Source organism: Eumetopias jubatus, unplaced genomic scaffold (assembly GCF_037043125.1).
Source record: "Eumetopias jubatus isolate StellerSeaLion01/CBP00866 unplaced genomic scaffold, mEumJub1_p1.0 scaffold_13, whole genome shotgun sequence".
In the NCBI taxonomy this organism is placed as follows: domain Eukaryota; kingdom Metazoa; phylum Chordata; class Mammalia; order Carnivora; family Otariidae; genus Eumetopias; species Eumetopias jubatus.
In genome coordinates, this window is record NW_028274819.1 from 99,234,103 (window position 1) to 99,250,732 (window position 16,630).

A 16,630-nucleotide genomic window follows, 5' to 3' on the forward strand; every position below is an offset into this window, starting at 1 on the left:
AGAATGAGAGATAGAGAGCACGAGAGGGAAGAGGGTCAGAGGGAGAAGCAGACTCCCCACTGAGCAGGGAGCCCGATGCGGGACTTGATCCCGGGACTCCAGGATCATGACCTGAGCCGAAGGCAGTCGCTTAACCAACTGAGCCACCCAGGTGCCCAGACTGGTGGTTTTAAACTGTGCCCTGTAGAAGCCTGAAGGTTCAGCAAACCTGGTAGGCTGCACAAAGGGTGAGAACAGGGCAGGGGGTTAATAGAGGACCGGATCAGGTCCAGAGTCCTTTCTCTTTTTCCTGTTTTATTCATTGGGCTGCCAGATAAGAATTTGTGTAAAGAAAGAATTCTGCTGCTTTAAAAAAGTTTGGAAACTGCAGAATAAGATACATTCTTTAAAAGTGTGCATTGAGGGAATAGTCTGTGGCCTCAGGAACGTTTGCAGTCTAGTTAGGGAGCTAGAATCTGGACCTCCTCCCCTCCCCCAGCTGTTTGGGTCCACTCTGTTAGTGAGCTCCTTTGGAGTACCTGCGTGCTCCTCTTCAGTGACACTTAGAACACCTGTCCAGTTATGCCTTCCCTGGTCGTGTGGGTCTGTATTTTTTGTCCTCTGACCAGCCCTGGACACTATGCCTGGCACAGAGTAAGCAGTCAATAAACATTTGCCAAATGAGTAAATTTCTTGAATTAGCATCCCTTACTTGAATCCAGTTTCTAAAAATCAGAATTGTAGAAGGAATTGTAGAAGGTGGCCTCTGGTGCTCTCTCCTAATTTTTCCTACTTTTTCTCTTTTCTTTTTTTTATTATGTTAATCACTATATATTACATCATTAGTTTTTGATGTAGTGTTCCATGATTCATTGTTTGCGTATAACACCCAGTACCATGCAGTACGTGCCCTCCTTAATACCCATCACCAGGCTAACCCATCCCCCCACGCTCCTCCCCTCTGGAACCCTCTGTTTCTCAGAGTCCATAGTCTCTCAGGGTTCATCTCCCCCTCCGATTTCCATTGACATTTTTCTTTTGATTTTCAAAGCTGTAGTTCTCCAGAAAGAGGAAACGAATCGGCTGTTTCCCCAGGGATTATCTTTGGGCTACTGCTTTCTGCTTTGTCTTCTGATGCCTTGCCCGGCCACTTGTCCATACAAGCATGGCCTACAAAATGGGCGCCTTTTCCCTCTTTGAAGAGACACAGAGGGCATGAACCAAAAGGAGCCAGTTTCAGAATTGGAGAATCCATGGAAACAGGCTAGAGCAGTTTTAGGGTTAGTCACATCCTTCCTTGGTAGACAGTGGAGCAACCTGTATTTTTCCCTTCTAGCCAGGAAAGAGGTAGAGCCAAGTGCTCAAAATGTGCCTGGTGGCCACTGGAAAGTTGTTCAGCTTGTCTGATGGAGGTTGTCTTCCCCCACGTGAAGCTATCTATACTTTTCTCTACAGAGTTTACTCGTCAGTTTATAATTGTTCTCCTTCACTTCCTTTTTCTCATAGTTCTTGTTTTAAATACTATAGGCAATATTCTTTTTTTTTTTTTTTAAAGATTTTATTTATTTATTTGACAGAGACACAGCGAGAGAGGGAACACAAGCAAGGGCAGTGGGAGAGGAAGAAGCAGGCTTTGCACTGAGCAGGGAGCCTGATGTGGGGCTCGATCCCAGGACCCTGGGATCACGACCTGAGCTGAAGGCAGACGCTTAACGACTGAGCCACCCAGGTGCCCCGGCAATATTCTTTTAAAAATTTTTTAAAAATAATATTTTTTAAGATTTTATTTATTTGAGAAAAAGAGAGAGCATGAGTTGCAGGGGAGGGGCAGAGGGAGAAGGAGAAGCAGACTCCCCACTGAGCAGGGAGCTGGATGCCGAGCTCGATCCCAGGACCCTGAGATCATGACCTGAGCCGAAGGAAGACACTTAACCGACTGAGTCACCCAGGTGCCCCTATAGGCAGTATTCTTTTTTTTTTTTTAAGATTTTATTTATTTATTTGACAGAGAGAGAGAGAGCGAGAGGGAACACAAGCAGGGGGAGTGGGAGAGGGAGAAGCAGGCTTCCTGCTGAGCAGGGAGCCCGATGCGGGGCTCGATCCCAGGACCCTGGGATCATGACCTGAGCCGAGGCAGACGCTTAACGACTGAGCCACCCAGACGCCCCTATAGGCAGTATTCTTGCAAATAAAAATAATATTAACTTCCTTACCCTTTGCTCTAGAATCAGCTGTCCTTTCACTGATGTGAGGTGGCACACTATAGTGATATTTTCTTCCCTCAGGCCTGGGTTTATGTGCTGGCTCTGCCCTTTACGGGCCACGTGCCTTTGGGCTCTCTCACCTTCTTCCTCTGAAAATGGGAGAATAACAGTGCATATCTCAAAATATTGTAATGACTAGTTGACATGCTACATATAAGGTGTCTGGCACATGCCTGGCAGAATGGTTTGGTGTTTATTACTGCACTTTATTTTATTTTATTTTTGTTTTTTTTAGTAGGCTCCATGGCCAGTGTGGAGCCCAATATGGGGCTTGAACTCACGACCCTGAGATCAAGACTTGAGCTGAGATCAGGAGTCAGATGCTTAACGGACTGAGCCACCCAGGCGCCCCTATTACTGCATTTTAAAAATATGGTTCAGTTCTTAATGTACTGTTGGATTTATTTTTTTTATTTTTAATTTTTTTTAATTTTTATTTTTTTTAAAGATTTTATTTATTTATTTGAGAGAGAGAGAATGAGAGACAGAGAGCACGAGAGGGAAGAGGGTCAGAGGGAGAAGCAGACTCCCTGCTGAGCAGGGAACCCGATGTGGGACTCGATCCCGGGACGCCAGGATCATGACCTGAGCCGAAGGCAGTCGCTTAACCGACTGAGCCACCCAGGCACCCCCGTACTGTTCGATTTAGAGGGACTTTCCCTCCCTACCGGTATTCTTTGGAGTGAATTTTTATTACTTTCAAAATGATTCCCTCTGTAGAGTTTCAAGTTCCTATTTTCTTTTGCTTCCCTCCTATTGTGCATCTCTCCTGCTGGGCAGGAAGTTCATGGGCTCCCAGAGAAACAATTCCGATGACAAGGTCAGGTTATGTATGCCCTGTGTTTGTTCCTTCATGAGCTTTGCCTGATATTCTTTTGAACAGTTAAGACCGAGGCTTGTGTCTCCCTAAATACCAAACTGCGTTTCTTTTCTTAACTGACTTTGTGTAACAGATTATTGAAAAATTAGAAACATCTTGCTAATTTTTTTTTTCAGGAGCCCCTCAAAATGACTTATGCAATAAGCATATGACGGGGTCAGCTGCTTATACAAATAAGCAAAAGGAAGAGCCTAGGAGTTGGGAAGCCTGAAGCAGGGGGAGAGGGATCTTCTGGGGGAGGGGGGAATGGGGCAGGGATTGAAACAGAAAAGAAAGCCAAGAGGAAGACTGTCTATTGTCTTGGCCTAATTAGCAAGCAGTCCTGTGACCTGTACTGTGGCCAGAACTGTCCTAAGCAAGTCCTAAGACAACTTGTAAAAAGAATAAAAGAAATTGAAGAAAATCGCCTGTGAATCAGTTTTTCAGCTCGAAGAGCCAGTGACATGTTATATAACTTTCTAGAAGTTAACTAGACGAGCCATGACAGTTATATAACTTTCTACTTCCTGTTTATGTTCAGCAGATGTGGGCATCTAAGTTGGTGAACAGAAAGAGGGGGCCTCAAGATTTTCTGTACTTTCGTTATTTTTTTTATTATGTTAATCACCATACATCACATCATTAGTTTTTGATGCAGTGTTCCATGATTCATTGTTTGCATATAACACCCAGTGCTCCATGCAGAACGTGCCCTCCTTAATACCCATCACCGGGCTAACCCATCCCCCTCCCCCCCCAGAACCCTCAGTTTGTTTCTCGGAGTCCATAGTCTCTCATGGTTCGTCTCCCCCTCTGATTTTGTACTTTCTTTAGTATAGCTTGAGTTGGAGCTGGAACTCAGGAGAAATTCTAGAAAAGGGGAAGGAGCAGGGAACTAAAGGGAATCACAAAGTGTTTATTGTAGTATGAAGACCCATCAGAGCTGATGTGTGCGGGCAGCCGTGGGTACTGTCTTACTCATGGGGTGTCCTGGGAGCAAGAGGCCGCTGGGTACTCTGTCCCCACAGGATCATCTGGCTCATCTGTGGAGTGAATGTGCGCAGTATATGGTGGTGACATTGATTTTATGGCTGAGGATCGTTGGCTAAACATGATCTCTTCTGGAAGTTCTTTGACGTTTGTAGATGATACCTTGGGTTTGACTTGAGTTACCATTTTATCCCCAGAGCTCATGGTCCATGTGGGTGACTCGACTCAGCTGGGGTGTGTTTTCCAGAGCACAGAAGAGAAACGCATGACCAAGGTAGACTGGATGTTCTCATCAGGAGAGCACGCCAAGGTAAGGAGGAAGAACCATCAGTGTGTAGTAGAAGCCCCTGGCGATGGTGTCAGGACAGTGCGGGGAGAGGGAGAATTTAGGCCCCAGGTGCCATGTCGTGCTGTTGCAAGAGGCTTGGGCTTTGGAGCTTGCCAGAACTGGTCCTCCAGCTCAGCCACTTGGCTGGGCAACTTCAGCTTCGTGGTGGGAAGAAGGACTCTCAGGAGGATGACAAAGAAGAGGATGATATTCCTGTTGCTGCTGTTCATCTTGTAGGGTTGTCAAGACACATACTGGATCGTCCATGTAAAGTATTTGTATGTGTCTCGGACATTGCATTTTAGTTTCCTTCCTCTTTTCCCTTCCCCTCTTTGTAGAGTCTATGGAAGAAGGAGGGGGATGACTTCTGTGGCCTTGTCTCTAAGCTTTGGGCTAGGCATAAGAATGATTGCATTCTTATTTTTATTTGGGTTATTTTGGTAAGTTTCTTTCTATGCCCCACTGCCCCACTTATGGGATGGAGGGAATTTTCTTTGTCTTTATGGGTTCTTCCGATGTTGGGATTAGAAGGTCCTGGAGGCCAGGGTATGGAGTGGTTCATGGGAACTCTGAAGCAGCAAGTGGCAAGTTAGTTCACTAGACTGGTAGATGTCCTCCGTGCATGGTGATATACGTACGGGTCAAGGTGTGTTGTGGGGGATATCCCAGGTCATTTATTGTTAATAAAAATTAAGGTGCGAAGTAGCTTTTCTATTAAGACATATTCCCAGTCATCCCTATAAACAAGTCACTTGATTCCTGTATGCTGAGTGGGGGTGAAAGGGTGGCATCATGGTGGGGAATGGGGAATTCCATGTAGTCCCAGCTCCACCTCTGGGAGTCCGTCATGTGTTTAGACGTCAACCACCAAGTAAGTCACAGCAGAAAATAGGTCGCAAAAGAACATTTTGAGCTGTGAGTTCAAAACACAAGAGATAAGGTATTAGAGACCAGGTCTTCTCATTCATGTTTGTGTCTGTATACCCATTTACTTTTCTTAAAACCTTTTTAAGAATAGTAATATTTACTTCCCTTTATAAAAATTCCAACACTTACTCATTTAACAACTATTTTAAGCACTGATGTGGCTGACACTCAGAGCTCCTGCCTTGATGGGAGACTTATGATCAAGATCAAGGGAGATACACAGTAAAATAAGGAGGAAATAAATATGTGGTATGTCAGGTAATAGCAAGAGCTATGGAGAACAAGAAAGCGGGCATTTGCGGTTCTTGTTTTACATGGTTGGTCAGAGAGGACTCCCTGAAAAGATGACATTTGAGCAGAGATCTGCTGGAAGTGAGGGAGCGAACCGTGTGTATTTCTGGGGGGAAGAGTATCCCAGGCAAAGGGAGTAGCAAATGCAAAGGCCCTGAGGCCAGTACTCAAGGAGAGCAAAAAGCTCAGTGTGGATGGAGTAAAATGACCCAGGTAGGTGAGGGAAGAAAAAGTAGAAGATGAAATCAGAAAGGAAGATGGAGTGGGCAGATCATGGCGGGCCTTGTACATTTAGTAGAAATGGGGGGCCATCAGAGGGTTTGGAGTAGAGGAGTAACATGATTTAACTTCTATTTCTAAGGGCTCACCTGCTGAGAATAGACTGTAGTTAGGAGTTAAGCAGGGAGACAAGTAAGGAAGCTCCTTGCAGGAATTCAGGTGAGAGATGAGGTGGCTTGGACCAGAATGGTAACCATGGAAGAGTTGAGAAGTGGCTAGATTTTGGATTTGTCTTGAAGGTAGAGGTGACCGGATTTGCTGCGGGATTTTTAATGTGAGTTTAAGAAAGAGAGGAGTTAAGGATGACTGCAAGATTTTTAGTCTGAGCATCTGGAATAAGGCTTTGCCATTTACCAAAAAGGGATGGACTGGAAGGAGCTGGTTTGGGGGAATAATTTGGAGTTGAGTTTTAGACGTGTTTCAAGTGCCTATTGGATATCCAACTGGAAATGCCATAAGAAGTAAAGGTGTACTTACACTTCCTTTTACTGGAGAAGTACAAAAAGGGAACGCCCCTTGTCCCCCTTTCCTTCCTTATCCCTTTCTGCCAATGGGACAGCGGTTGTGTGTCCTTCACAGCTACACGTGCTGTGTGCGCATGTGTGTGCATGACTCATGATGCCTCATACTTTCTGATCAGACCTTCACTGCCCACACGTATAGGGCCCTATAAGTCCCGAGAGCCCCCCACTCAGCCTTCCCCATGCCCTGTCTTTCTCGGTCCTTGCAATCTCATATGTTCCTTTTCCCTTCTAGGAGGAGGTTGTGTTACGTTATTACCCCAAACTCAGTGTCCCTGTGGGGTACTCCGAGAACTGGGGCCGCTTCCAGAACCGTGTAACCCTGGTGGGGGACACTTCCCACAATGATGCGTCTATCTTGCTGCAAGGAGTGAAGGAGTCTGACAGAGGAAGCTACACCTGTAGTATCCACCTGGGGAACCTGACCTTCAGGAAAACCACCACGCTGCACGTGATCGTGAAAGAGCCCCGAAGTATCTGACATTTGGTTGGGGAGGGATGAGGGGCCTCATAGCTAGTAGGCATGGCCAGGACTAGGCATGGCCAGGAGTAGATGCCAGAGAGGCACCTAGGGTGCAGAATTGCAGGAGGCATGACTCTGAGGTGCTGTACTTGCATGACTCTGATACAAGTCCTCATACCCTGGACTTACGTGACCTTCACAGTGATGCCTCCTTCCATCTGGAGCCCTAGGCACCTTGCTTGCCTCACTCTAGTTCTGGCCCTGCGGGTACCTCAAAGACGAGGGAGCTAATATTTGGTGAACTCCAGCCTTCTGCCAGAACTCACTCCCTGCCCGTGTAATATACCAATCTAAAGATACAGGAGCTCAGGGATGGATTGGAGCTGATGTCCAAGGTCTTTTTTCCTCGGATGGTGTACGCTCTGTAGCAGAAGGGAAAATGACCCTGAGCTGGTGAGAGACAGCACAGAGCAGACAGAAAACAGGAAGGGACCAGAACTCAAAAGAGGGGTGTTCTCTGGTGAAAGGTTTTCTGTCCTGGCAAACATTGTACATTAAAGCCAGTGGTGTGTAGAATAAAGACTCTTTATTGTGTGGACCAAGAGAGGTTGATAAGTGAGGGATTATAGTTAAATGGTAACAAAGTTAACAGTCAGGATGTGGCCTGTGGACTTTGCCTTTTGCTAGAGCCCTGCACTGGGCGTTGGCTGTGGGTTTGTTTTGGGCAGGGATGCGGGTGAGGAGGGAACACACCTCAGTACCTCTGACCAGAGATTTGAATCTCTGGAGACGCCTTCTTAACCAACTGAGCCACCCAGGCGCCCGTCTGGAGACGCCTTCTTGTAAGACATAGCAAAGGGTCCCAGCTGGAGGGGGAAGAGGGACAGATGGATTTCTTCACTCTCAGAAGTCTTATTCCTACTTCACAGAGAAAATACATACCATGAGTGGGAGCTCACTCAACCTCCAAGCCCCCCTATCACCCCCCCCCCCACCCAGGCCTAACTACATCTGCCCGCATCCTCACCTCTCTGTCCGTCCCGCCATGCCAGGCTCCCTTCCGCCCTGGGCTTATCCAAACCTCTGTGCTCAGGTGGCATTTTCTCTGTCTCTGGAAACTTGCGCTTTCTACTGGCTTCTGCTATCCAGCCTATAAATATGCTCACCTCAAAAAAAAAAAACAACAAAAAAACAAAAAACAAAAATAGGGGTTCCTGGGTGGCTCAGTCAGTTGGGCGTCTGCCTTTGGCTCAGGTCACGGTCCCAGGGTCCTGGGATCGAGCCCCGCATCGGGCTCCCTGCTCGGCGGGAAGCCTGCTTCTCCCTCTGCCTCTGCCGCTCCCCCTGCCTGTGCTCACGTGCCCGGCTCTCTCTCCCAAATAAATGATTAAAAAACAACAACAAATAAATATGCCCCCCTCTTCCTCTCACCTGTCCTTGTCTACTTTAGCTCTTACCTGTGTCTTCTTCTTAAAACAGAAATAACTCACATCCTATACATTCACCCATTTAAAGCCTACAACTCAGTGATTTTTAGTATATTCAGAGTTGTGCGTCCTTCACCACAATCAATGATCTATTTCTTTCCTGACCTAGCCAAGTAGCTTGCTAAGAGGCCGTAATGTGGTGCCTCCTCTCTCACTTCCCATTAATTCCTTAGTGCATTGCATCCCGGCTTCTGCTTCTGCCTCTGCTCTGGCTTAGGTCACCGATGTGGCTCTAATCGACCACCCTCAGCCTTCTTTGCCCGCGTAGTATCGGACACTGTATTCTTTATATATACAATATCTTCTATGTTGAATTCATTCTTCCTTCTTTCCTCCCTCTCCTCCCTCCCTCCCACCCGCCCTTCCTTCCTTCCTGTCTAATTCATCTATGATTCCATCAAATTCTAGCCAAATATTCCACAAATACTTCAAATGCAACATACCCAGACCTCCTCCTGCACACCTGTCCCCAGCTCATCTCCTCCACCTCAGTCAACACCTTCACCACCTACAGAGCTACCTCGCTGGATGCCTGGGAGTTGTACCTGATTCTTTCCTTTCCCATGACCCCCCAGTCTCACAGGTCAACCAGTCCTGTCGTTTCTACTACTGACTTTGAGTCTGCCTTCCTTCCAGTCCTACACCACGCTCTAGCTGTCTTCCGCTCTGTCTTGGCCTGTAAGCTCCTAGCTGGTGGCTGCTCTCATTCTCAGCCCCTGCGTGAGTTCTCCCTGCAGCTCTCCGTGCCATTTGCTCTAAATCACAAATCTCAACATTCTGTCCCGGTGCTCAGAGTCTTTCAGTGGTTGGTTTCTCCATCATTTACAGAAAGAAAGCCAGACTCCTGGGTGGAATAATCAAGGCCCTTCATGACCGAGACTCTGCTATCTGTCCAGCCTAATTCCCCACCATGTGCAAAAGTGCAACCTTGAGCCAGACCCATGGAACTATTTCTAATTTCTGAACATACCATCCTCTTGGGCCTCCAGACCTTGTGTGTAATGCGCCCCCATCCTTTTCCATATTGCGCGCCCAACAAACTTGATGTTTCCTGAATTAAAGTTTAAAACTGTTGTTGAGAGATTCTCATCTGTTCTGCATAGAATTGGGTACCCTTTTGGACTTCCCATGTGGACTGCCATCATGGCCCCCATAGCAATCTGTGGTTTTCCATCAACATGTTTGTCCCTCTCCTTGAAGGCAGGGACCATGCATTGTTTGTCTTTGAGGCTTCCTTGCCTAGTATAAATGGCACCCAGGAGTGTTTATGTATGTATTTAGAGTGAATTGAGGAAATGAATGAAGGGTACCTCTTCATTGGGTGGAAGTGCCTTACTTGGTATCATGACTGTGGGGCTGACTGTTGTACCATATATCCTTTTGAAACCAACCACTTTCTTATAGAAGGATCTGCAGCCTCTAAAACGTCTGTTATTTTATTTTAGGATAGAATTGTTCATGTCAAAGGAAACTCTGCTGTAGGTGACGTGCTATTCTCTTCTCCCACCCACCTTAATCTACGCTGTAGTTAGGGATAAACAAGGGGGCCAGACCTGGTTCTCCATCGAATGGGGACAGCTGGAGCCCCAGTGTTTCAGCATGGGCTGGAGCCTGGCCTTCTCCCCCACCTTCCTGACTTGGCTGCGGCTACTTGGTATAGAACTGGTGGGACTCACAGCTGTTTTCTGGATTATTGACACCCTCTCATTGCTTTTCTCCTTTCCCAAGCATTGGTGACCCCAGTAGCCCTCAGACCTGAGATCCTGGGTGGTAATCAGGTGGTGATCATTGTGGGCATTGTCTGTGGCACTGTCCTGCTGCTTCCTGTTCTGATATTGACCATGAAGAGGACCCACAGGAACGAGAGGTACTGGGCTTGGGGGGGGGGGGCTTGTGGTGCCTCGAGCCTGAAGTGGAAGAGTGATAGGGTCCTAACCATGCCATTCGCACAGGAGGGGGTCCTTTAAAATAGAATCGTCCGTGGTTGTCACACTAGATGTCGTCTCTGTAACGACCCCAGCCCTCCGCTTGCTGTGTTCCAGAAAAGCCTCGCCTGTCCCTACACCCTCCTCTTTCATTTTGGTATTTTACAGAGATTATCGGCTCTTTTGTAAATGGTGGTCTAAGGCGAGCATACTTAGGAGTATAAATCTTACACAAGAGCTTTAAGGTGCCATTCAGTGCCTGAGAGAAATGGTTTTTGAATTATCCACAATACCCACTCCATATAGAAGATCAGATCTTGAGGGTTGTCGGTGGCCTCATTTAAGGAGGGAGCACATCCTAGGGCGCCTGGGTGGCTCAGTCGGTTAAGCGTCTGACTCTTGATTTCGGCTCAGGTCATGATCTCTGGGTTGTAGGATCAGTGCAGAGTCTGCTTGTCCCTTTCCCTCTCCTCCTCCCCCTGACTGTGCTTTCTCTCTCAAATTAATAAATAAAATCTTTAAAAAAAAAAAACATGAACACATTCTAATTCTGAGAGGGTATTTTTGAATGGATGCCCTGAGTTAGTTATTGTTGAAACGTGTTGTTAAAGTCTTGAATGCATCCCCCCTTCTCCCAGCGTCTCCGAAATGCCCAGATGCCCAGACATAGCAACAGTGTTCCACTGGCCGTTGGCAGGCCCATGTCCCTCCACTTACCCAGTTGCCGATGACGAGATACATTGCTGGGGCAAACTGGCTCTCTTGCTGAAATGCTGTCATTGGGCAAAGACCCCCATTCCTGGGTTCTGCCTTCTGAGTCTCCTTTCCCATGAAACACGGACTCTACAGAAAGTGCTTTGCCTGCTGGGTTTGCACTTCCATTTCCCAGGGCCTCTCTGACTTGGTTTGAACGTGGTTGGCCTCTCTGAGGGTCTTTGCTCTGGGCGTGCAGATGGCCCTGAGCCCAGAGTTAGACAACCATTATCAACTCAACGCCCCACCCTGGGCCTCTGTTTCCCTCCAAATGAAATCAGCACTTCCATGTCTACTAGCTTACCCTAAAGAAACAATCAGACTGATATCCTGAGATTCGTAAGCACAGTTGCTGTAGCCCTGATGATAATTAAACACTGAAATCATCCACGGTGACTGTCAGCTAATGAGTCATTGAATCAGTGTTCCACTCAGTGACATACTGCACAACCCCGAATGTAATGGCATGGGAAAATGTCCCATGTGTAATGTGTAATATGTAATATGATCTCAGTTTTATAAAAAAGAAAATTATATAATGCTCACTGCAGCAGCATATACAATAAATCTATTTTGTGTGAGCGCACTTAGGCCTGCGCTGAGAAAGAATAATTCCAAAGTCTCAGTAGTGCTATTTGAGAGAAAAGAGAAGGTGGGTCCCACAAGGGCAGGAGGTTTACTAGGACTTCAACCTCCAACTCTCTCTGTTTCTTTACTATTCGAATTAGTTTTACAATGAGAACACACACACAATGAGAATCAGAAAGTATGAGAAAACTATTCCCTCCACTTTGAGACAAAAAAAATATGGTTTCTTTTCTAGCTTCAACCCTGATTTTTTTTTTTTTTTTAGCTCTACCTTAGGCCAAAACAGAAAAAAGGGAAGTATATTCAGTGGCAGATGCAGAAGGCAGATGGTCAAGAGATCAAAGGCCAAGGGCTGGGAAAGGGCCAGCGAGCTGGGGGCTGGGGATGGGGAGGGAGGGGGGGTTGTGGCACTAATTCTGCTTGGCCGCCTCGCTGGGGGGAGGAGCCCTTTGAACTGGGTGTCGCTGAGCTTCTGTTGCCCCCTGCTGGCTCAGCTACGTCTCCCCAGTCCTAGGTTCTGATAACATCGAATGCCCGGGGCGGTGCTCGCTATTAAGTCATGTAAAACTGTGTGGACAGAAAGATGTTAGCTAGGTAATAGAGACGTCGAAGGTGTCCAGCCCAGACTCCCTCCAGAATGCCTCCCTGCTCTCCACCAGAGAGGTGCACTTCTCAGATTTCATGGTGAACTGGGGAGTCTAGGGAGAAGAGTTCCTCCTCTGGGGTCCCCCTCTTCACAAGGCTCTGTGGGGTCTCAGGCAGGCCCCCTTGAATATATAGTGCCCACCGGCTAATTCCGCCTGCTTTTCCTGCCTTGCAGCTCAATAACCTCCACAATGCTGGTAAAAAGCCTGGAGAACGTAAAGAAGCCTGATCCAGAGGTAAGGGAAAACTCAAACCTCCATTTCGCTGCTGAGCCCAATGAGGGTGGATACGGCTCCGTCCAGGGGGAGTCACTGTCATTCTGCGTGGCCTGTCTTACTCGGTGTTATAGCTCAGCATACCGGCCAGTGCTGGGTACAGAGCAGGGGCTCGGGAAATCTTCATCACCAGAGTGAGAGTCCCCCAGGAGGGAGTGGGGTGGGTCCACGGGGCCTCCTGGTAGGGCCACAGGAAAGAGCGCTGGACTCAGAGTCAGAAAATCCACGTTCATGGGACGCCTGGCTGGCTCAGTCAGTTAAGCGTCTGCCTTCGGCTCAGGTCATGATCCCAGGGTCCTGGGATCGAGCCCTGCGTCGGCTCCCTGCTCGGTGGGGGAGTCTGCTTCCTCCTCTCCCTCTGCTGCTCCCCCTGCTTGTGCTCTCTCGCTCTTTCTCTGACAAATAAATAAAACCTTAAAAAGAAATCCCTATTTAAGCCCAGCTCTGCCACCTCCCAGAGCCACACTTTTCTCACCAGTAAAATGAGGGTGAGGACGAACACATTTGACCTGTTTTAAGGTTCAAATAACCTGATGATCTGCAAGGGCTTTATAATCCCTGGGCACTTGTGGAACCATAAGGGAGAATTGTGGTATATTCAGGAGTTAAGTGAAGAAGTTAATGGTTCAGATTAAATATTCGGTGACTTTAAGAAAGAGGATTGGGGCACCTGGGTGGCTCAGTTGTTAAATGTCTGCCTTTGGCTCGAGTTATGGTCCCAGGGTCCTGGGATCGAGCCCCACCTCGGGCTCCCTGCTCCACGGGAAGCCTGTTTCTCCCTCTTCTATTCCCCCTGCTTGTGTTCCTTCTCTCGCTGTGTCTCTCTCTCTGTCAAATAAATAAATAAAATCTTAAAAAAAAAAGAGAGGATCAAGAAGAACTTTTTCTTCCATATTAGTTTGTAACAGAGCTATAAATAATTGTTATTAGGGTCTGAGAAATGAATTCATTTCCTTGAACTCCCTTTCCTCCCTCTCTTCCTCCCTGCTTTCCTCGCTCCCTCCTTCCCTTCTTTTAAAAACTCCTCTTGGAATATTTACTTTCCCATCTTTTGCCCTGTTTGTGACCCAAGAATAGGATTTTGTCACAACATAGTGCAGGGGCCTCCAGAAGGCCAAGAGTTTGTCACTGGATGACATCACCTCCCCAAATAGTGACAGGAACATGAATCACAAAGTACCACCGACCTCACAAACGTGAAGTCCAGCGAGGGCTGTCCCTGCCCTGGAAACCCTCTTAAAGAGCTGACCCCGGTTAGCTGCTGATCAATGCCATCCTGCCATGCCTCTAAATAGAAGGAACTAAGCACAAAGTACAAATAATCTGGCAAGATAAGGATTCCCTGCTGCTACCTAAGTGCCCATCCAAACGAAGAGGTCTGTCTTTTGAAGCAAAGAATTTCGTTCTTAAGACGGAGCTCTTTGCTGACTAGCCAATTTTCTTAATTTTCGGGAAGACTGGGGACTGAATTATCATTATCAGTGATCATTTTCTAGCTCTTAATAATCCTCTGGTGTCGATGCCCTGCAAATAGTAGTAGGTGGCTTTTTACTTGGGCACATAACATTTGCTGATTTTTAGTAACGTTTATACTATTTCCCCCCCACCTACCCAGAAACATGTTTACTCTTCAATAGCCACACAGGAGCAGATCGAGGCGGAAGAAGAATCCAGTGGAAAAGCAGAGGCCACCTACATGACCATGGTGAGAGCGCTTCTGGGCCCAGCTGGGCCAGGTGTCCGGAGGGTGGAGAAGGAGTTGGCAAGGATGTGGCCGCGTAGCTAGATCACCCTGGGGGGGGGGGTGTGTGTCACTCTCCTGAGTGATCTTTCTACGTAGTAGGGAAGTCTGAGAAGCTGACGCTCAGCTGGATAGAAAAGTAACACCAAACTTGCCTTCATACCCAGTCTCGAGGGTTGATTGATTGATTTTAAAGATTTTTATTTATTTGAGAGAGAGAGACACAGCAAGAGAGGGAACACAAGCAGGGGGAGTGGGAGAGGGAGAAGCAGGCTTCCCGCCGAGCAGGGAGCCCGATGCGGGGCTCAATCCCAGGACCCTGGGATCATGACCTGAGCCGAAGGCAGATGCTTAACGACTGAGCCACCCAGGCACCCCTCCAGTCTCGAGTCTTTAAAGGTCATTAGGGCTAAAGATGATTGATTTTAGTGGTGAAAAGAGGCACCTTTGTCAGGGAGAAGCAAAGCGCCTCTGCCTCATTAGAGATTGAACACAACCTAATAGAGAGGGTACCATAGAGCCTTGGACAAACGTTGTGTCGCAATTTTCCTTCCTATCCGAGAGTCCCTTCCAGTTCTTACATTTTTAAATTCTGTGGCTTATGCTGTTTTGACATAATGTGATTGCCAGGAAGGCTGCATTCTGTATAATAATATGGAGTCGGATTCCCGCTCTCCTTCCCCCGCTTCCTCCGCTCCACAGCACCTAGAAAAGGCACCCGGCGTGTAGTGAGTAGGAGTAAGGACAGAAGGAGTGAGCTGGCAATGGGCACGGTTCTATTTGTAGGCTAATAATAGGCACCCAGGCCGTGAAGGGAGCCGTGTTCTGCTGGGCTCAGGCAGGCTGGCCTCCTCCGTTTGGGGGACAGTGGCTTGTTGCTTGTTCTCATCACACCAGCACCGAGGACACATGATTCCCAGATGATGGCAGCGGAGAAGGATCCTGCTGAGGGCGCGTGAGGTCAGGGACCTGGCCGGGTTCCACCCAGTGAAACAGTAGCCCCCCCTCTGAAGTCGCGTGCGGTCCTGTTTCCCCTGCCGTCCTTCTCCTGGGACTACCACGGGATGCTCCAGGCGCTCCTGGGCCTCGTGCGGCCTCCCGGACACTCGCTGCCGACAGCTGCACGGTGGCTGAGAGCGGCCCCACCGGCATGGCACCTTTGGCAGAAAACCTGGGAGCCGCCACCTCTACCCCCCATGTTCAGCGGAGGTGCTTGGATTGAAACTTTGCGTAGAACAGCACTTCTGTCATTTTGAAACAGGTGCAATGAGGCGAGTGTGATGAGAGGCCAAAGCCACAAGACTCAAAGGCTTGTAGAGGCCAGTCAGGTTGTTTTAAAGGCCATGGGCCAAATTCGGGAAGCCTCTGGGCGAATCCCGGCCCGCGGGCCACCTGTTGGAGACCTCTGGTAGAGAGGCATTATTTGATTAGGGAGCAGGGATAACAACAAACTTTGGATTTTGTTGTTTTGTTGTTGTTGAATTGATTACATTTACTTCAGAGGAGGGGGCACCGTGTCCCCTTTCTGGGGCCGGACAACACAGTGGTTAACATCACAAGCTTGAAGTTGGGCAGACCTGGGCCCACAGGCCTGGCTCTATGACTTAGATGCAGGTAGCTTAGCCTCTCTGACACTTGGTTTCCTCATCCTTAAAATGGGAATCATAATATCCACCTCCCGGTGGTGAGGCTCTCATGCGTGAGTGCTGGTGAAATTCAGAATTGGGTCAGAGAGATGGAAAGAGCTCAGTACATGGTCACTATTCTGATGGAAATACTTACACCTGTGCTTTCTTTCCTCCCCACCCCCCCTGCAGCACCCAGTTTGGCCTTCCCTGAGGTCAGCACCCAGTAACCCAGCTGATAAACGTCAGCTGGGTGAATTCTAAAACCAGAGCAAGACCTTTGAGAAGAAAGGAGAGTTCCTTTTGCGCTTAGCAGTGGCAGAGGCTCCTCTGTGTATCCTGAGTTACTGGATGGGTCGTTCCGGGACCCCCCCTGCCCCCCAAGTTCTTCTCCTGCCTCATTGGTCGAAGGGCTGAAGAAGAAGGGTTCAAAACCCAGCAGAAAGACGGGACAGCTTGGGAGGGACAGGCCCCGACGGAGGGAAGCATGGATGCCGTCCTTCCGGAGCTGGACGCTGGCCCTGGGGACCCTGGCCGAGCGGCCATGGCAGCCTCAAGCATTCCATCAGATCCTCAGCTTGGATGGTGTTCTTCATGGATGGGTCCCTGGGAAGAATTGCAGAAATAAAAACCAACCCAAATGATTCCTTTGGCAAACTACCCCTAAATAAATGTGGCTTGTGGAAATCA

General features: G+C 48.1%; 1 protein-coding gene across 4 annotated transcripts in view; it reads left to right on the top strand.

The window, feature by feature from the left end:
* Positions 1–16,630, top strand: part of JAML (junction adhesion molecule like) — a 29,486-nt gene extending 12,856 nt beyond the window's left edge. For 3 of the 4 annotated variants that reach the window (XM_028105855.2, XM_028105854.2, XM_028105856.1), the window contains 6 exons: positions 4,290–4,402; positions 6,674–6,911; positions 10,117–10,255; positions 12,475–12,535; positions 14,190–14,279; positions 16,133–16,630. In XM_028105855.2, the coding sequence (XP_027961656.1) occupies positions 4,290–4,402; positions 6,674–6,911; positions 10,117–10,255; positions 12,475–12,535; positions 14,190–14,279; positions 16,133–16,204 (713 nt within the window). In that variant the 3' untranslated portion in view covers positions 16,205–16,630. The other variant, XM_088018051.1, reaches the window with a different exon arrangement.